We start from the raw sequence: 21,699 nt of genomic DNA, 5'->3' as shown, positions 1-21,699 counted from the left end.
TCTTGTCTTACATACATTTACTGATATGTTTAGGCAACTTGAGTTAAAGACAAGTAGATGACACAGCTGTAAAGTATGACGGTGAGGTGGTCCTAAAGTGCAGACATTGATTTCTCTTCTTTCTCTTGTACCTCCTCCCCTCTTTTCTTCCTGATACCCTTTCTTCAGAGGGGCTTTCTCAGTCGTGCGACGCTGTGTCAAACTCTGCACCGGACACGAATATGCGGCAAAGATTATCAACACCAAGAAACTCTCCGCAAGAGGTAGGCTTTCTTTGTTAGCACAGCAGGGGCGAGACTTGAAAACTTTCTGCTATAGGACAGTTCTCCAACACCAGCCGACTGAAGGATGACGATCAACTTCCTGCATGAATCAGTAGAGGCATGAAGCACCGCAGGGCTCAGGCAAAGAAGACAGAATGTCAGGAATTGTGAGGAAATGGCTAGAAAAAATATTCGCCACAGATACTGTTCACCAGGGGTAGTCAAACTGCGGCCCTCCAGATGTCCATGGACTACAATTCCCAGGAGCCCCTGCCAGCGAATGCTGGCAGGGGCTTCTGGGAATTGTAGTCCATGGACATCTGGAGGGCCGCAGTTTGACTACCCCTGCTGTTCACGGTCCTCTTTTGAAAGGGTATAGGATATCTACATTAGGAGTCCTGTGCTTCACTGTTCTCAAAACTTAGCTTGGGATTTTTCTTCACATTGGCGGAAGGGGTGGGAGAGTCTTTGCCATTTCCGTTCCATTATTTTCGCCCTTGGGTGTCTTGAAGTTTACCACAAGTCCAAAGGAGGGGATATTCAGACTTTATAGGCTGGAACGGACTGTCTGGTGATAGAAATTTATGTCTGGTAGGGAATATCTATGGAATTAATAAAGGCAAAGTGAAGGAAATTGAGTTTGCTGAAGCAGTTGTAGTGTGAGTGATTAACCCAGGCCTTCAGATAGTAGAACTGGGCACTAGGTGAGAATAGGGCTCATAAAGCCATGAAGTAGTAATTTTTGAAAGTCTCTTAGCACTGATGAATACCTCCCAATGTGCAGTGAGCTTATACAGGTACTATATTTTTTGTAAAGGCTGGAATGTGAACTTGGGTATAACCTAGTATGCATTTTATGAGATGTTGATGATGAGCTTATATGACTTACATGTTTCCATATGCTGGGGACAAACTTGCCATCAAGCTGAAGTCTGTATGATCGGTTCAGTTCATATGGTAGCAAGTTTAGTTCATGAATTCTGCTTTAAGATCTTGCTTTTGGAAGTGTGCTTTAGAAGAACCGTTGATTCTGAGCAAGTTGTCTGCTAAACTCCATTATTAATTTCATGAAAGATTTGGAGACTGCAAGTATTCTGAAATCTTAGTCATGCTTACTTGGAAGGGACTTGCACTAAGGTTGTTGGAATGTACTTTCTGCATGAACATGAAGAGGATTGCCTGCATTTCTGTCCCAAATCTGAAACCATTCTTTTAAAGCTGGACCAATCCTTGAATCTCAAGAAGTTGAGGCTTTTTCAGGTGGTACATTTAGGGCCATCCAGCCAAGCATGTTGGGAGCATATTTGTTACCTGCAATCCACCTGACATGTATGATTGCCATTTCATCTGGTGTGGTGCCATTTTCAGATGATATGATGGCAGCACATATCGGGAGCATTGTGGGGTAGAATGCCACCGCAATAGGCATGTTTGTGTACTCCCTGTGCAACCTCTGAAAAAAGACTGTTGGCTTCACAGAATGGTAAACAGGGGTGGTTTTTCATGCTCTTTTGTTCTTGTCACAAGCTTGCCTTGATGCGTCTTTCTCCCCCCCCCCCCCCCGTAGTGTACTCCTGTGTGAAATCTCTGTTTGAGAAATTTAGGCGAAACAGTTACATGTATGATTGTAGCTACAACTCTGGTGTAACTAACTGTGAACCTAATTTCTCTAATTAAAATAGTTAGATGTAAGGAATTAACACTGAGTGCAGTTGTTCAGAGTGAGAGGTTTCTCAGAGTTACAAACCCCATATACTTTTGAATTAACAAATAGATAAAATGGGAGGTATGCAGGTAAGCTGTCCCTTCTGAATGCCCTTGCTGTAGCTTACAGTCATCTCTTTACACCAGGGGTAGTCAAACTGCGGCCCTCCAGAGGTCCATGGACCACAATTCCCAGAAGCCCCTGCCAGCATTAGCTGGCAGGGGCTTCTGGGAATTGTGGTCCATGGACCTCTGGAGGTCCGCAGTTTGACTACCCCTGCTTTACACCATAGATTTAGTGTTTTTAACATTAAATTCCCTTTTGCCCAATCTGAATCTACTGACTCATCAGCTTGCTTAGATGATCCCAAGTTCTAGTCTTTGGGGAAAGGGAGAAATTTTTTGTCAGCTCCAGACCTCACCTGGATTTTTTCCTCCTCTGCAATGCCTTGTTGACCAGAAATCTTTCCTAATAATCCTTAACATACAAGGCTTAACAAGTGAAGTGGTACTGAAGATGTATTGCTGCCATCCTATCCAGTTTTGACAGCGATTGTGACTTGAAGAAAGCATTCAATTAAATAGCAGGAGGAGAAAATCTTGTCATAGTGGGTGACATAACTGAGTATATGTATGTTTCATTAAAAAAGAAAACAGCCATGTCTAGACAAATACAAGGTCTTTTTTCGTGGAACTGTTTAAAGAGAAATTAGCAGATACGCAAACATTTTCCACACATATATCAGTTGACTGTGAAGTGTCAGCTCTTTTGCTTGCGAGTTCAGTAAAGACTAGACATGTGAACAAAAGCACATACACACATCTGGGCCTGGCTGTGTGTATGTGCTTGGGTGAGAATTTTTGTTTCTACCACCAACTTCCTGATAGGCCTTTTGCTCTGGGCACATTTTATCCAGCAAAACTGAGAGCCAGAGTTTTAGGCAAGGTTACTAAATTGCTCGTTGGATTAGTGTGGTTTAGCTGCAGGGTATGATGAAGATGGAGATTGTAGGTGCACTGTTCAAGTGTTACAGTGAATGCACACCTGCTTGTAAGGAATAGCCAACATGTGTTTGTTTTAGAGATGAAACTGTAGATCGGTACCTGGATACATTGGGGGGAGGGGTGTTAACTCACACATCGAGGTGTACATGTGTTGAATGTAACTGGAGAATGACTCAACAGACATATGAAGGGAAGATCAAGTGTCCATTCAAATGCAAAGGCTGGAATTCAGAAGGTTAGCTGATTAGAAAATAACAAGAGCTCAAGGTTACGATTGAGTTAAACTTGATCTGTGTGAGGACACAAAGAATGGCAGAGTTAAATTAATGAGGCATACTGCAGTACTTATCAGTAGCATTTAAAGAAGGGCATTATGGCAGCAGTGGAGAATAGCTGTCAGGCTGGCAGATAAAGTGTTAGAGTCAAGTAGCATTAATGTACTTAAGCTGAAGTGGGACAGCCGCCTTGACAGTGAAAGCAACGAATGGATCTGTCTAAGCCTGTACCAGTTTGGGGAGGTGGAATTTAAAAAGAGAGACCCATACTGGGTCAAGACTGCCCTGCTTCTTCCCTTTAGTCTTGTAGACCTCAAATAATCTTGAAGACAAAGGTACCATTTAGCATGTGCAGAAAGGGAGGTATGCTCCCCACCTTCCCCTGGCTGTTTCAGGCTACTTTCTGACCCGTTTGTAGGTATTTATTAACAAGATGGCCATTATTTTACCTGAAATGGTTATATAAACAAAATAGTCATATTAGAAATGCACATTTTTTCTTAAAGGGTCTCAGTCTTGTATTTCTATAGATATAAATTAATCTCCACGAAGGATCTTAAAATGCATTAATTTTCACAATGTAATTTTTAAGACATCCGAAAGCAAACCTTTGGACCGTTCAGTACCTAGCTTTCTTAGAATACAGATTACAGTATTGCACTCTATACAGGACTGCTTTTTAAGATTGTTCCAGAGTTTCAGTTGGCTCTGCATGTTTCAGCAAGATTGCCGGCTGGTACAGATTAAGTTGACTGACATTTGCTAGTGTTTAAATACATTATTCAATTAACTGCATGATCTACCACTGTTTTCCTGGGTATCATTCAGAGATCTTACCCTGACCCTCATCCATTTAGGGTTTAAAGCTGTTTTAGATTACCTGCTTAGATTTGAATATGCCCAACTGCTAAGATGTTCTTTGGGGACCCCTTTATAAATGCCACCTTAATTCTTTTTTGGGTGATACATATCTTTCAGTTACTGTCTCCTCACTCACCAGCATCTAATGAGCTACTAGATTTAATTGAGTCTCTCACTGCTGACAATTTTTGGTGTGTTTACTGTTTATGAGTCAGAGTAAAGCCATTTTGAATTCATTTCAGTTTAAGAATGGTCTTGAGTGGCTACATACAGCTTAAGCTAGAAAGCACACACATAATGGAATGTCTCACGTAGTATGCTAAGAGACTATAAACCATTGTTCTCTGCTGGGCAGAATGCAATGAAGGTCACAACATCTGCTCGATATTAGTCTCTACAAGAATAGAGTTGAGTTTTTCTCCCACTATAAAGGTGCTCTTTTCAACAAATTCTTAGCAATTCCTTAGTGATCAGAAAACAAATCCTGCAATTTTGCTACCCACCTCTTTTCTTATGCTTGTCGAGATCCACACCAATACATATTGAAATTCTGTGTGATGCTTCAAGCTTTTTCTTGTAGTTCAAAAAGATGAAGGTTGCCATCTTCTCTGGCTGGATTAAAGCTTCTTTAAAATGTCCTCCTTGCATGAAGTTCGCTTTTTGTACCTTTTCTGTTTTCGGTTTCCGCACAGCCTTTTGTTTGTCTTTGAATTAAATAATTGCAGCATTATGATTTTCTGGTGGAATCAAATAGCTTCATGACTTTCTGTCACACAAGATAAATTGTTGTCCGTCAGTGTAAGAGATATTTCTGTCACTGAAATAATCCTTTAATCTTTTCTGAATCCAGGACTTTTTTTTTTTTTTTTTGCATTTGAAACTTGAACATGATAGTTGTGACAGTGTTGGCTAACGCTGGTTAGCACTGAAACTTGGCACATGTAGGAAAGCAGAAGCTTTCAAAACAGCAAACAGGATGATCCTGGTAATTACTAGCCAATTAGTACGATATCGATTCTGTTCAAAACCCTGGAAAATGTTGATATAAGACTCAATCGATGGGAATTTAAAAATCAAATATGCAACCAAGGCTAGCCACTAATGTCTATTGTGGGGGGAAATGATACCTTCAAGCAAACTGGATCATATTTATCTTATGAAGACACAAGAAACACAAGGGGGTCTTTGGTTCTTGATAGGGAGCTGGTGTGGTTCAGTAGTTAAAGCATTAGTTTCTCAGAAATCCACCTTCGAATCCCTACTCTGCCATGGAAGCTGATGGGGGGTGTCCATGGGCAAGTTGGACATACTCAACCTAACCTACCTCACAGGGTTGTTGGGAAGTTGAAACAGAGAAGAAGAAAAAGAAGAGTTGGTTCTTATATGCTGCTTTTCTCTACTTGGAGGAGTCTCCAAGCGGCTTATAGTCGCCTTCCCTTTCCTCTCCCCACAACAGACACCCTGTGAGATGGGTGAGGCTGAGAGAGCCCTGATATTATTGCTCGGTCAGAACAGTTTTATCAGCGCTGTAACGAGCCCAAGGTCACCCAGCTGACTGCATGTGGGGGAGTGCGGAATCAAACCCGCCATGCCAGATTAGAAGTCTGCACTCCTAACCACTATACAAACTGGCTCCCAGAGGAGAGGAGAACAATTGGGTCCCCTTTAGGGAGGAAGGTAGGGTGTAAATAAAATATATAAACAAATGTACAACTATGATTAGCCAGTAATGGGGGGGGGGGGGGAGATGATACCCTTAAGCAACCCTGGCTTTATGTATTTGAAACAAAGGAATATAAGCCTTTGAGAGTCTTCAGTTATTGATCACATTTCTCCATTTCACCACATTTAGGAAGACATTGTGACAATATTAAAGTAGACTGGCTGGTTGCAAAATGAGCATCTCCCAAACTGTGAAGCAGAAACTTCAGAATTAAACTATCAGGTATTTGCACAGATATGTTTTTTAGTTTGGGAGGTATGTAGAACCTCCAAAAGCTACAGTTTTGTAGCTAAGGAGGGGTGGCCAAACTGTGGCTTTCAAGAGGTCCATGGATTACAATTGCCATGAGGAAGGGGCTCATGGTAATTGTAGTCCATGGACACTTGGCAAGCTACAGTTTGGCCACTCCTGGAATAGAGGATGACACTAGGAATATGCAGGGTAGAAGCCGCTGAGACTGCACTGCTGCCTTCTTTGCCTGCAGCTTTTGCTGTTTCTCTCTGCATTGAATGGAAATGCTCACCGCAAGGGAAAGGTATTGTGAACTGTAGGTCAGGTTCCGTTGGACATGTAAATTTCCTTAGCTTTGTTTCAGCCCTATACTTAGAGTCTTTTTGCCCCCTGAGTTACCTTACGCTAATAATAAAAGTGCACATTATAGCACAGTGGTCCAAGAGGGATGTGTTGCAACTAAATTAGTAATAAATAATATCATTTATTTCTTTACAAATATTTGAGCTTTGAGCTACTTCTCCAACTCAGGTCAGCCCCCAAAGCAACATACAAATAACAATTAATTGCCAAATTGGAAAAAAAAATCCACTTAAACAATAAGACTGTTAGAACAGCGGAACAGCACATTAAAATGGCAGTCATCAGCAGAAAATTGTAAAAACAGGGAGTCAGCAATAACCAGTGAAGGCTTGTAAAAATAAAGTCTCAAGCTTTTGGCAAAAGCGACACTGCTAAGGTATAAGCCAGAATTCTATGGGCAAAGGAATCCAGAGGAGAGCACCATAGCTGGGAAAGCCCTGAGCTCTCTCTACCCAGTTGACTTCACCATTGGTCTTTCAAGGTCAACATTCTCCTGTGACTGCAGGTGGCTCTTTGAGGCCCCAGTCAGAGGTATTTCACATCTCCTATCACCTGATTCTTTTAATTGGCGCTCATCTACTGCAGAATAAGATCTAGCCGCATCTGATGCTACTGAATAATATTACTTCCGGTACCTGTGCATCATTGGTACTTGTGCAACAAGCAGTCTACATTCTAATTAGTTGGCACAATATAGGATCTACCTGCTAACAGAGATATTGGACAAACTATTCATTATGCCTTTCCTTATAATAGTGCTCTTGAACAGCATCCACATGTCCAGACAATAGGTGGGTGATTAAATAATAGCACAATTGTAGCAAGGTGAATGAAAGGATTTGCCTGCTGTGCCTCTTACAGTGTATGCTTGTGGATGAAATGGAGATTCTAATTCACTTTGTTGACCACAAGTACTAGACGAGACCTTGGGATCAGCCTGGGGAGGCAGCACCATTTTAAAGAGAGTTCCTCTCCAAGAATTCATTAAACTGTGCTATAGGGGGCCAATTCTGGTTGGAACCACCATGTTATGGGAGGAGGAAGGGGTACTGCCTCCCAGTGGCATATTTCTGGCTTGAAATGGCTTGGGGGGGGGGTGTCATTATTTCCATGGAGAGCTTGCAGCTGTTGTGGGAGTCCCCATCGTGCTCACAAGTTAGATGTCCCAACAAGTGTTGTCCCTAGCAGAGTGTGTCTTTAGATTGCAACCCTATACATTACCATTGTATCCAACTTCTCTCCCTACTAAATACGTACAGCATCAGGTTACCCAGCCTGTTGTTATGCAGCTACCTTGTGATTATCATGGGTATTTGTGTGTGTGTGTGTGCTGTTGTTCAAGTACTAAAGTGCTTAGTGCTGAAAAATTGCAGCTGGAGCTGACGTAGAGTTATAAAAATGCTGATAACTAGGAGAATAATACTTCAGGTGGCTCAAATTAGAAATCTAGATGGAGTTACTTCTTGAGCTTTTTTGTGTGCGTGTCAAACATCTGTGTTTCAAACCCTGAAGGCATTGTTTTGCATGGATGTCCCAAGCAGGTAGTTTAGCCTGCAAAATACTTATGCCCTTCTCCTTCCATCAGGGCCATGGTGCTGGAGAAGGGGTGAAATAACTCCCTCCTCGTGCTACATGCTCAATCCATTGTGGTTCTGGTTATTAAACAAGGCTCAACTAAACATGGAAGGGTTTGGTTATGACTCTTCAATGTACATACTTCAGCTTAGCTTAAACGTTTGTTCAGATTTGAGTATTGTGTTCAAGTTTGTTTACACATTTGCACTCTCTCTTTTTTTTTAAAGAGAAAGTTCATTTTGGCTTTTTGTCTCCACATCTTGCTTTTTATATATTACCTCTGTGGTCAGGCGATTAATCACATTTGAAAAATATAAGAGAGACAAGTTGCCATTCTATATCTAGAAGCTTTTTTAGTACATATTTATGAAAATTACTGTTCCATTATTAGAAAGGTGTTTTCCTGCAGGGATTAGTTGCAGACTATAAAACTCAAGAGTAGCGGTAAGTTTTCATAACTGGCAGGACAGTGTCACCTGTTGAGACTTTCTGGGGAAGCCTAGGTTGGTTGGGTGGGTGGGTGGGTGGGTGGTGTCTTGTCGTTGAAGGTAAGACGCGGTGGCAAATAGGTTAACAGGGGTTTATTAGCTGTGGCACCTTGCTTGGGCACCTTCTTCTCCTTAACTGTTTCATTTTCAGGCATCTTCTTTTACTAGCATTTAGGCACGAAGAAGAAACTGTTCTTTTTGGCCAGGCTTCAAATTGAAACTGATTGAACCCATAGTGTTCTTTGCAGTCTCCTGCTCTGCCATCTGCTACATTTGAGCATTTTTATTTCATTTGTTTGTTTTTATGATGTTGTTTTAAAGAATGAATTGGTAGCTTCCTGGCAGGCCATAGTTGAAAAGTGAGATTAAAAGATTGTAACGCACTGTACATTTCTTTATTTTATTTTTGAAGTACTAAAATACTAGGAAACAGAGGAAAAGTTCTCTTCCAGCAGAGAGACAAAAGTGTGGCTTGGAAGCAAATTCAATTAATTTCAGGTGGATTTTCTAACTTTTCACACATGGAGGACTGCGGCAGCTCTTACCCAAGTTTGATCCCTCCCTTCCGTTTTTGGCATGTTTTATTGGAAGCCCCTTGAACATCCCATGGTTGGGTTTTCTGTGAGTCAGTTACAACTCAACGCCACACTCTTCTTAATTTTTAGTGGAAGCAGGCTCAGCTGTCCTCTCCTTTTCCCAATCAGTGCTCAGAGGGTAATTATGATCTCTTCTCTCACTCACTGCATTGTTTAAGAGTGTTGTAAGGGCCCCATCGTGCAATGGAAGAAGCCATGCTTTGCTGGTAAAAAGTCCTGGGTTGGCCCCAGTATCCTGCATTTAAAAGATTTAAAGCGGCAGGGCTTTTTGAAAGGCAGAGGTCTAGGTCCTTAGAGAATTGATCAGTGAGCTCAGTCAATATAAAGCAAAGTCATATGTTCAGCTCCCATTTTGGCTTCCGTGTCGACCTTAAATGCTGCAACTTTAAATATAATCTTTTCCTTGTGGACTTTAAATGCCATCACATACAAATGGCAGGTAGCAATCGTTCTTGGCAGAATGTTGGTATTGCACGCTGGGCCTACAGCTGGCGATTGTATTCCCTTGCCTTCCCAACCCTTCGTTACGATATTCCATGATCGCCTCAGAGTCAAGCCTTCTGTTACCTCACTTGGAGATAATTCCCCCATAATTTTTCCTTTACTTAATTTTTCTTCTATCTGTGAGACTGCTTATTCTCAGAATATAGCTCAGTAATTTATGAGATGCACAGAGACTTTTTTATGTATGTGCAGGAAGCGATACGTCCGAAGTCTAACAATCCAAGGCTTTTGTGATGTAAATACATATGTTCTCATGTTAAAGTGAGCTATAGACCCAACATGGACTCTATGAATCAGCTGCATGTAGCTCTGCTGTCAAAGAAGAAGGGGGCTTCTATGTCATGGGGGGACCAAGTGTGATTGCTGGTCCGTCTGTGCTGACCCTACGGAATGCGTGGTAGCGATGACAACAGCAGCATGTGGTGCAGGGTATAGTGTGTAGATGGTGTTCGCATGTGCCTTCACCCTGCCTGTTGCTGCTTCTATTGGGAGCAGTGTTTTGTGCTCCCCTGTGGAAGTGGCTTATGCCAGGCGATTGTGAGAGTGCAGTCTTGATCAAGAATGGCACAAAATGCTTTGCTGGGCCAGACCGAGGCCCGTGTAGGCTACCATGTTTTGCAGGAGTCTCAGCAAAGGAGATAGTAGTGTGCTAGAAATTGGTATTCTGTTGACCCTGGATTTAGCGGGATCAAGAAAAGTCAAGTGGAATGTTTTGATTTTTAAATGCAGGATGGCTTAATTAAAACATGAGCCCTTTATACTTGGTTATTAGAGAGATCAGGTCCCTAATTCACATCTCTGGGCTTTGAACAAATCTGTAACATGCCATAATCTCCCTCACACACCTAATCTTGTTGCATAGATACCATCTCATAAGTCATGAATGAAAGTTCCTTTTTCTTCTTTCATTTCCATGATTCACTCCTTGGAGCTTTGAGAAGCAGGTTTTTGACAAGATATGATGTCAGGACATTGAACTCAGTTTTTTGTATGTAAACAGTTTTAATTTCAGATTTTCAGGGACTAAAATTCTTCTTCCTTACAATCCAGACTCGAAAGCTGTTATTTAATTTCTACTATCTGGAAGCAACAATAGGCAACCAGAACTTTGCAGACTCTTTCAGGTTTTACGAAATGAAAAGGAAGTAATTCGATAATTTGATATCTCCCAGCACTTAATTTTTTTTCAAGCAATGTTACACAACTGATCGTGAGTAATTTGGTCCCAGACGCTAACTGAAAAACTCAAGAAATATGATGAAAAATGGAATAATTGAAGATAATCATAGTCTTTGGAATGCAACCATCTTGTCATAAATAGCCTGTAGATTAATAGAAACATGAGCAAAGCAATTGCTTTAGGAATTTGGGTATATTATTATTATTATTATTATTATTATTATTATTATTATTATTATTATTATTATTATTATTATTATTATTATTATTATTATTATTATTATTATATTTAATTCCAATAATTAATTTCCTGCATATGGGATCTTGGACTAGTCATATATCAGCAACGTGTTAAAAGGAAACAAGAACTTTGCAGACTCTTTTACCTTTTATTAAAGAAAAAGGGAGCAATTTGATCTCTCCAGCAGTTAATTTTTCCCCCAGGCAATGTTACACCGTTGATGCCATACAGGGCAGAAGTTTGAGGTCTCTAAAATTTATCCTAAAGCAGTGGTCCCCAACCCGCGGCCCGCGGCCCGGTGCCGGGCCGCAAAGGCCTTGACGCCGGGCCGCGGCTCCGTCTTCCCTCCCCCCCCAAAGCGAGAAGCTCGCCAGGCCGCGAGCAAATCGGCCGCCAAAGCAGCCAATTAGCTTGCGGCCCGGCAAGCTTCTCACTTCGGGAGGGGAGGGAAGAGAAGCTTGCCGAGCCGCGTGCTAATCGGCCGCATTAGCGGCCGATTTGCTCGCGGCCCAGAGGGGCCAGGAGGGGAAGCCGCGGCCGCCGGCATGGCGGCAGCGCAAACGCGCGTGCACGGCAGTCCGTGCATGCGCGTTTGCGCTGGGGGCTGCCGCGCGTGCGCGGGCCCCTGAGCCACCCTCTCCACCCACAACTCCAAAGCGGTCCGCGGCAAGCGGAAGCTTGCGGACCGCTGTCCTAAAGCATCTGTTTGACTCATTTTTAAGCGTTCCTCGTTACTTTCACTGCTCAGGTATCGTGACTGTCAGTACAAGGATAGAGGTGTTATCACATGGACAAAAGGAGCCCTCTTACACTGAATCAGACCATAGGTCCGTCAAAGTTACTCTTGACTATTCAGACTGGCAGTGGTTCTTCAGAGCCTCAGGCAGAAGTTCTTCACCTACTGCCAGATCCTTTTAACTGTAGATGTCAGGGATTGAACCTGGGATCTTCAACATACTAAACAGATGCGCTACCACTTATCCACAGGCCTTTCTCGCCATCAGAAGTAACCATGTCTGATAGGAACTGGCACCTTCCGTGAGGCATATCTGGCCCCATCTTTTCTGGCCTTTAGGAAGGCAGTAAAAATACGTTTTTGAGAAACTATTGTTTTAAATTACTTGATGCTCAGTTGGGGATTATTCTGGCTGCTGGACTGGTGTTGGATTTTGGGGATCTTGCTGAATATTATATTTTTTGTACTCTTGACTGCTGGGTTGTAGTTTTCTACTTCTTGATTTGCAGTGCTCGTTGCAACTATGGATTTTGCTGTTACTGCAAGCCACTTTGTTTTGTGTTTGTGTTTTAAAGGCAAATTGGGTAATGTTTTAGAGAGGGGCTATTTATTTTTTTATTGTTCATTCATTTTATGGCATATGTGCCAGGCAAGAGATGGTGGTTTGCCATTGCCTTCACCCACATAATGAACCTGGTCCTTGGAGGTGACCCTACCAGACGCTAGTCTGTGATGACCCTGCTTAACTTCCAAGATCAGACAAGATTGGGCTTGCCTGGGCTATCGAGGTTGGGCTTATTTTAGAGAGTGCTACTGCGTGCATTTGCTGGGTATGTATGTGGGGAATGGAAATCCTCCTCAGCCCTGTCCTTTTATTCCCATAAAATACTGTTCCCCAGTTGAATTCTAAAACTGGAAGTAATCCCCGGAGAGAGAAAAATGATCTGTGTCAAGAAGTTTTGGAGTGAAAAGTTTAAGGGGAGCAGTCAGCCTACCACATCTGTGCCCACCTTGGCTCTACTTTCAGACTTGTCTTTCTTCCCACCTTGTTTTATGTAGGTTTGACAGGGCTGGGCTTGGGATCTTCTACCATTGCATTGAATTTGACCTTGAGAGTTATGGTACTAACCAAATAGTAATAAGAACACATTTTGGGACTCAGCTATACAAATACGATTCAATTTTCTTACAGTTGTGTACCGTTTCTCCTAAGTATCCCTGTGAAAGATTCAATTCGGCCACTATTTTCTAGTTCCTATGAATTGGAAGTTGTGTGTATTTGACTCCCAAATTGTAAAAGATTAGCTCTCTCTTACTCCACATGTCCCTGTGAGGATGTTTTTGGCTAGTCTGCTGTCTGGGTTATCAGACATGAACGATCTGATAAAAATGAAGATGCTTTCAACTAATCATTACAAATCTGTTACTTTTAGGGCATTTCATTTTGCTGTAGTCACATACAACTTCGTGATGGTTCTGGAAATTGTCTCAACCTGAAGCAATACATTTTACTGAAATACATGATGTGATCTCTTGAGTTCCTTTGTTAAGCATTTATTTAATTGGCGTTCTTACTGTAATGATCTTTGATTTAAACAATAAATTATATGCATATGGATAATACTCTTAGATAGCTAGCCTTAGTTTCTTTGGTGAAACCAGCGTTCCTTGAGAAAGTTTTATAGCCCATGCTTGTACTTCAATAATTGGTTAGCTTTTTTAATTGCCAGAAGTCTCCTGTTGTTATGGTTGTTTTTCTCCGCGTTCGTGGAAAGGTTGCTATTCTTGTGTCAGGACTCTTTAAAAACCTTGCAACACCAAAATAAGAGAGAGGGTCACTGGCAGAGAGCCATCAAGAAAATGTGATGGATTTAGCAGGAAGAGTAGCTTTTTTCCCACCCCGATTCTCTCTTTCAAAAAAAGGAGGGTCTCAAATTCACATAAAAATTGCAAATATATACAGTAACGACAGCTGCATGTGGAGGAGCGGGGAATTTGTAATTATTTGTTTGTTTGTTTATTTATTAAAAGCCACTACTTTTTACCACTACACCAAGCTGGCTCTGGAGCAGGACCTGTTGTTGCCAGTTTAGCTTATCACAGGTTTTCATGCTTAGAAATATTCCCAGTAGGTAACCATCTGTCCTGAGGCACTTATGAGCAAGGATATGGGAAACTATATGAGCACTCACATAGCTTTTGCTTGTGCTTTTAAACTATTTTAAGTATAGAACCGTGGGTTCCTCAATGTAGACTCAAAGGAAAAAAGGAAATCACAAGGCATAATGATGTAGTAGTCTTCTCTATATTTATAAGTGAAAAAGGTTTTAACATAAAGTCTAAATGGTCAAACATAAAGAGTCACCCAAAACGGGATCCTAGGTTAAGTAACCCGCTTTCTGTTCTATCTTTGTCAGTGGTTGCTCTTCCAATATACTGTTGTAATAGTAATCGTAGTGTCACATTGGCAAAATGCTCATAATAGTCTGGGGATTTCATAAAATGCATCCTCTCCATTAGCTTTCAAGGAACCATCTCTTTTGGCCAATTTGAAATACTATGGATTTCAGAGGCCAGCATGTTTACTAAAATAGGTTTTTTTCTGGTCCCCAACCAGCCATTTATTTGCTCATACTCCTTGTCTTGGTCAGTCTCTCTGTTTTATATATTTAAACATATACACAAACTTCACTCTCAAAAGTTTAGTTTGGTACTACCTCCTCACTTGCCCCCCTTGTGCTTACGTGAGATTTCTAAAAGTTTTAAATTTTTTATCTGTGCTTGTTTCCATAAAACTTTCACTGGCTCTGTCAGCTTTTCCGTTACTTAGCACTTTGGATTTTATTTCGAGCATTTTGAGATATTTATAAACGTGTTGACTCCAGATTGATAGATCTACCTGCAAATTGTGCTAAGACAGTTAAAAGTTGCTTTGTAACTTTAAAAGGTTTTTTTTTTTCTGCAGTAAGTAGAGGAGAAAAGCCAAAAAGAAAATTGTTATTGCTAGGTAGCAAATAACCAAAGGTAGCACTGGGCCAGTCTTCGATCCAGCCTTGTTATTTATTTATCTTTGAGATTGTCTGTGCCTGAATACTGAGGGGATCTTGTCTTTGACATTTAAGGCAGAAGGAAAATAGAGTCCAGTTTTGAAGACACCATATTGATTAATCTTGGCCTTTTCTAAACAAGCTGCCACTGAGGCAAAATGGAAGCCGTGGAATAGGCAGTTATCCCCAGACTGTTTCCATAAGGGTTCATGTCCAAGCACTGGGGGGGGGGGTTCTCTTATTGCAGGATTGGGCCTATAGCTTGCTGTGTAGCTATACCAGTAGGGTTGCCAGCCTCCAGGTGGATCATGGCAATCTCCTGGAATTAGAACTGATCTTGAGACAACGGAGGTCAGTTCCTCTGGAGAAAATGAATGCTTGGAGGGTGGGGCCTATGGCATTGTATTTATTTTTCAGTTTATTTATTTTTATATAGAGGAAGCGCAATCGATATTTAATAAAAGTTATACTGGGGTTCATTGGGCCCCAGCCAAATGCCTGGCGGAAGAGCTCTATCTTACAGGCCTTGCAGAACTCAACCCCCTGCTTCCACACCCAGATCTTCAGGAATTTGCCTGCCCAGAGTTGGTGACCCTTCATTGTTGTTGTTAGGTGTGAAGTCGTGTCCACCCATCGTGACCCCATGGGCAATGATCCTCCAGGCCTTCCTGTCCTCTACCATTCCTCGAAGTCCATTTAATCAAAGACCCTTCATACACGTATTAATATGCTGTCTGATTACAGTCAATGGTGTAAAATGAAGCCTGATGGTTTCCTAGCCCTTGGCAAAAAGAGTGTTAATGTTCTTAAGCAACTCTAGATGTTTTAGAAGAGAGGCTGCACATCAACTCTGTGGTGATGGAGCAGATTTTTCTCTACCTGAGAACCGTGGAGAGCTGTTACCTGTGAGGGCAGATAGTACTATCCTAGCTCTGGGACCTGGAAGGCTGACACCTGATAGATATCTTACTCAAAAGCTATCATGGTCCCATTTCCTGACAGTTATCTTCTGTTCAAGAATACATAATGCTGACTTATCCTCCTTCCAGCTAAGGTAAGGTGCATTGGGGTGTGTGAGAAGGGAAAATTGTTCCTCACTAGCAACGTTGGAAGGGTCATTGAGAGAGGCAGATCTCAAAGAACTACAGTATTTACTTAAGTGTAAAACAAGTGTCCCCCCCACCCTCTGGTTTGCCATTAAAAAAGGGCCTAAAAACATTTAATATAGAGGGGGTCATCTTACATTCAGGGTCATCTTCCTTTTGAATAAATAAACTGTCTTAAGGTGAAGAACATAGTGTGAGTCCAGTGGCACCTGTAAAAAGAACAGAGTTTTATTCCAGGTATAAACTTTCGGCGGCATGAATAAAAATTTGTGGTCTTAAAAGTGCGTCTTGTGCACCTGCGCAGCGTCAGCTCCGGTTGGCGGGACTCTTAAGGACCCGGGTGGGACCTGGGATGAAGACCAGGAAAGCGGGCGTTTTTTGGGCGGATGGGCAGCTTATCTTAAGGTGAAACATGTTCCTAGGGCACAGGGGTCTGGAGTAGATGTGCTGCTCTGCAGGAGATCCCCTTTGTCTTACCCATCCTTCTGTTTGTATATTTGTGATAAAGCGAATGTTAAAAAGGCGGCTTGCTAAAGGAAATAGGTCCGTGTTGTGCTGCTCCTGGGACTTTTCTCTGCTTAGCGAAGTGGGGAGTGCACAACAGTATTATAATTTTCTGATGGGATGTTCTCTGTAGTATCTTTTTCTATGATTTTTATGTTCCTTATTGAAGAAGGTATTTGAGCTGAGTGTATGTGTAGGAGTTGCATCTTTATCTGAGCCAGTCAAAGTCCTGCGAAACCATAAATGGGAAAACTAAGATGTGCATATGTATCTCAGAGACAGTCTGACTGTAGAGCATAGTGTGTGTTTGTCCAAACTAAACTTACCAGAGTTGAGCATGTTAAAGCTCTATTGATTGTAGTGTCAGACTAGGCTGTGTGATCTCTCTGTATTTGATCTAAAATGCTGTTTTCAGTGTTTGTGGTACGAATGGCTAATCTATAGATATTCTGAAGGTGTGTGTATCTGAAGAAGTGTGCATGCACACAAAAGCTATCTTGAATAAAACTTCGTTAGCCCAGGAAATGAATTCAAACACATGAAGGGAGCTCTTCTGCCAAGCATTTGGTTGAGGTCTGCTTGAATTCAATCCCCTTCCATTGGCCCCTGAGCCCCCATCCATGAAAACCATCACTGATATGCCCATCCCACAGGGCCATCAGCATGTTACAGTTAAATGGATGTTCTTACCTTGTTTGTTGCATTATTATATTCTATTGTTATGACTGTATTGCTATTGTTCAGTTTATCATGTTATTTGTACTTTCTATGTAAACCACCCTGAGCCTCAGGGGGGGCAGTATATTGAATTAATGAATGAATGAACGAACGAGCAGAGCATCTAGGGTTTCCAGGGTTTCACGAAACTTTAGGGTTTCTTAATGGGCCTGGCATTGGATTTGGAGGGGGTGGGATGGGGGGGGGGCAGGTGGATGCATACACAGCAATACTTCCCAACCACATTCTGCACAATCGCACCACTTCTAAGGCTTTTAGAAGCTTGAAGACTGTTTCAGGGGTTTCACAATAATAATAATGAATAGGACAACAAGGTGATAACTCTTCTCCGCTACTGTCCATCAGGAAATATTGTTCAGAGGAACATTGCCTCTGAATATGTCCCTTTAGAAAATCCATTCCTATCTTCCATTAGTAAAACATGTAAGTTAATGGCCATCACAGCCTCTTGTGACTCTGAATTCTGTGAGTTATTTATTTTATTTTATTTATTCATATTTATATACCGCCCTCCCCAAAGGCTCAGGGCGGTTTACATATAACAGTAACTAAAAACTATACATGGAACCATAAATATAATAATTATAACATTAATATTATTAACTGGTATAACCAGGTAACAGTATAACATAACAGTATAACAGTATAACATAGACAATAGTAATTCAAACAGGTCCAGGAGTCTTAGTGGACTTCTGGGGGGGGGGGGGGCGCACATGTTGGCTTGGTTGGCCTGGCCTCAGCCAAAAGTTAAATATGCATTGGCTCTGAAGAACTGCTTTCTTGTGTCTTCCCTGAGTTTGCCTGCCTCATTCATTTTTACAGTGATCTCGTGTTCCTATGGCTTAACTCTTAGTTTATACTTGATATGGCTCCACCAGACAGACCACAATAAGCTTTGCACAGCTGTGCCAAGGGGGGATCTCTGAACATCACCTAAACTCGAACAGCATTACTGTTTAACAAACAGGGGCTATACAAGGAAAGATCATTAGGATGAAAACGCCATGCTGCATCATTCCATTATAAACACATACTTTATAAAAATTTGAGATTGTCAGGAAGGGGGTGGTGATGGTGAGGAGAATCCTGCAAGCAAAGTTATCAAATCAGTTTCTACAGAAAGTGCTCCATTCATGGTAGTTATTCATTCATTTATCGTAGTAATCTACGTTCAGACAGCAGGTGTCAGGATAGCCAGGAAATCCTGTAGCAACAGTTAAAGGTGAAAGTAGGAAAATCAGTTACTTATTTAAAATTCTGCACTGCCATAAACTGGTGCAGCAAATTTTGAACTTTGCAAACTGCATCGAATGCAGATTGATCCAGCTGCATAGAACTCACTAGCATGTCCCTAAGGGTTAGAGGGTTATTAATTTTTTTGCATTTTAACTGAACTAATATAAACATTACGGTGTGCTATCATTAACTCATTGACAGGCTGAGTAGATAGATTTCAAACTCCTTTCAAAGGAAAACTGGCTGAGAGGCAGCATTATCAGTCCACTAAAGGTGAAGTAGAAACCAGCAATCCAGAGAGACTTTGAAATTTCTGTCATTGCAGAAGTAATTGACTCTGCCATAATGGTAGGAAATTTTGGATGCGCCATTTTACAAGAAAAGTAATTTCCTATACGGATATTGCTTCTGTGCAGGAAAGTATATGTTGTTTCGTACGTGTATACATAATAGGTGATTTTAGAAGTCTGCGTTGGGAACCCAGTTTTGGCTGTCCACAGTGTGTAAACATGGTGAAATAAACACACACACACATAAACAGGTATGTGTTTTTACTCATATCTGTCTACGAAATCTTTTGCGATGATAGGCATCAATCTATGTCAGAGTTTGACTGAAAAATTGTGGTGTTGGTAGGGATGGGGTGATCTTTTGAATGAGTAGGAGGAGTTGGTCTAAAACAGTACTCCCTTTCTGAGTTCCACTAGTAAAATTATATGTGTAATGAGAGGGAAACAGGAGCTGAAAATACCCATATTTATGTTATATGTCAAGGGGCAGGCAATGTAGGACAAGGAGCTACAGGATCAAGTAAACTGAGCTGTCTCTGGGATCAGGGGTAATCAGCCTGTGGTCCTCCAGATGCCCATGGACTACAATTCCCATGAGCCCCTGACAGTGTTTGCTGTCAGGGGCTCATGGGAATTGTAGTCCATGGATATCTGGAGGACCACAGGTTGACTACCCTTGTCTGGGATGACAGAACGTCCAGGACTGGGGTTGATATGGATTCAAGAACTAATGTTGGACTCCCCAACCAATTGTAAACTTGAGTTGGGAGACTCTTTGGGCCTAGGAGATCATGTGTACAATACAGAAAGTATTGACATTTGCAGGATGTTAAAACAGTGGTAAGTTAGTTGAGACGTGCATCAGAAAACCAAGTCTTGGTTCCTCCTTCTCCAGTGTATTTTTTAAAAATAGGTCCCTGTCGTCTATGGAAATTTAGCCCAGTTTTGTCTAGCCTCTTCCCTATATCACATGCATCTAAATTAACTTTTTTACAGGAATTTCCAGGATGCGACTGGTTGCCCAAAGCATGGGCATGGCAGGGGCCCGTTTACCTCAAAGCGTAATCTCAGCGGTCCCTGCTGCTTCACCTCCCTCTGTAAAGCAGCTGTCTCCCTTTGAACGTGTGAACTTTCACACAGTGCGTTTCCATGGAGACTTTTCTAGTGAAGCATGAGACTTCCCTGCCACTCGCCTGCGTCTTCCCCCCCCCCCACCACCAATAGTGCCATGTGCCCCTTTCTGATACACACCCTCTGCAGCCTTCCTTGCTTCTGCAGGATCTCTTCCTTCTGTCTCGACTGTGGCTGTGTTTGGGTTGGCTGGCAACCATTCTGTTCTGCTAGCCAGTTGTGTATTCAAGCAAAAATCTTCCTGTGCCAAAAAGACTTTTAGTGAAGCACCCAGTGAATTTACAGCATGCCATGGCAATAGCTGGAAATATAACTACCAAGACCCATGAAAGCTCCCCCCCCCCAAAAAAAAAATGTTTTGCACTGTATCTTTTCCAGATACCTAAATAAATACATATGTGCCTCCAGGTTGTAGCAGACATACGGTGACCCTAGCAAGGGGCTCTCAAGGCAAGTGAAGAGCGTTGTTTTACCATTGTTTGGTACAGTGGTTAGGAGTGTGGACTTCCGATCTGGTGAGCCGCGTTTGATTCCCCGCTCCCCCACATGCAGCCAGCTGGGTGACCTTGGGTTCGGCACAGCACTGATAAAGCTATTCTGACTGAGCAGTGATATCAGGGCTCTCTCAACCTCACCTCCTTCACAGGGTGTCTGTTGTAGGGAGAGGAAAGGAAAAGCTTTTGGAAGCTGCTTTGAGACTCCTTTGGGTAGCGAAAAGTGGCATATAAGAACCAACTCTTCTTCTTCCTCTGCAGAGTCTTCCTTCCTGGTTTCCCATCCAAGTACCAAACCTGCTCAGCTTCCAAGATCCGAAAAGATTGGGCTACTCCATGTGGCTTTATCTTCAATACTCACTTGGGATGGGGGACTGTAAAGTGAGAATTATTGTTTGCGGTTCTGTTACAACTCCGACTGTTTCAACTTCCCGTTTCAGAGCCAAGCAGACAGCTGCATGGCTATTCTCTGAACTTTTTCCAACAGGGTCTCAACTTGACTTTTAGAAAATAACCCGTAAAGTCTCCCACGGACTGTCCACAGTGGCTCAACGAAATGCCAGTATATGAAGAAGTGAGTAGTGACTCACAAAAGCTCATCCCCTGACACAGATTTTGCTAGTCTTTATGATGCTACGGGCCTCTTGCTCTTTTCTACTGCCAGCCAATAGGATAGCGCCTAGCCCCTGAGTTATTATGTGACACTTGGATCTCTGGGACCCTCTGATATTTTCCTAGTTTTTTGGGGAGCTCAAAATCCTCTGCTTTATTGTCTAGGGAAGCTCACCTTGCTTTATAGCTGGGCATTTGTAATGCTATCGGAATGAAACTCCTGCATGAAGACTTGCGTCCCGTCCCCGTCCCCCCCCCCCGTCTTCTGCCCTCTCCTAGGCCCCTTCCTCGCCTTGCTCCCTCAGCCAACCCCTCCGGTATTCAAAGCAAAAACCTTCCTCCTCTGGCTTCTGCTGCTGTGCTAATAAGTGTCCTGGATGGCATGATGGGATTAGCATACAGCTGGGTTAATAGAGGACACTCTGAGCCACTGCAATGCAGGTAGATTGGAGCATGCTCAGTCGTGCAGTTCCACTCTGCCAGAGAGAACACGGCTCGGCATCTTTGACTGACAGCCCCGAGCCTTGCAAGAGGTGCCTGTGCCTAACCTGTATTCAGCAGCTTATTGGCTCTAGAGTCTGCCTGTCAGCCGCCTGCGATTGGATCTCCTAATTTGTCTGAGCTGCTTGGAGATTCCCTAGACTCGAGCCAGACTGACTCTTGCTGGTGCTAAGAGGCAGATGGCAGGGTCCACAAGATCTCTCTTTCATCCCTCTACTGCAGGGGTAGTCAAACTGCGGCCCTCCAGATGTCCACGGACTACAATTCCCACAAGCCCCTGCCAGCATTCGCTG

At 42.4% G+C, this 21,699-nt stretch overlaps 1 protein-coding gene across 29 annotated transcripts in view; it reads left to right on the top strand.

The window, feature by feature from the left end:
• Positions 1-21,699, top strand: part of CAMK2B (calcium/calmodulin dependent protein kinase II beta) — a 186,319-nt gene that overhangs the window by 36,501 nt on the left and 128,119 nt on the right. For all 29 annotated transcript variants that reach the window (XM_077305576.1, XM_077305581.1, XM_077305579.1 and 26 more), the window contains exon 2: positions 169-263. In XM_077305576.1, the coding sequence (XP_077161691.1) occupies positions 169-263 (95 nt within the window). The remainder of the gene's footprint in view (positions 1-168; positions 264-21,699) is intronic.

The sequence above is a fragment of the Paroedura picta genome, chromosome 12 (assembly GCF_049243985.1).
Source record: "Paroedura picta isolate Pp20150507F chromosome 12, Ppicta_v3.0, whole genome shotgun sequence".
In the NCBI taxonomy this organism is placed as follows: domain Eukaryota; kingdom Metazoa; phylum Chordata; class Lepidosauria; order Squamata; family Gekkonidae; genus Paroedura; species Paroedura picta.
The sequence above is the reverse complement of the archived record's forward strand: the minus strand, read 5'-3'. Positions and strand labels throughout refer to the sequence as shown.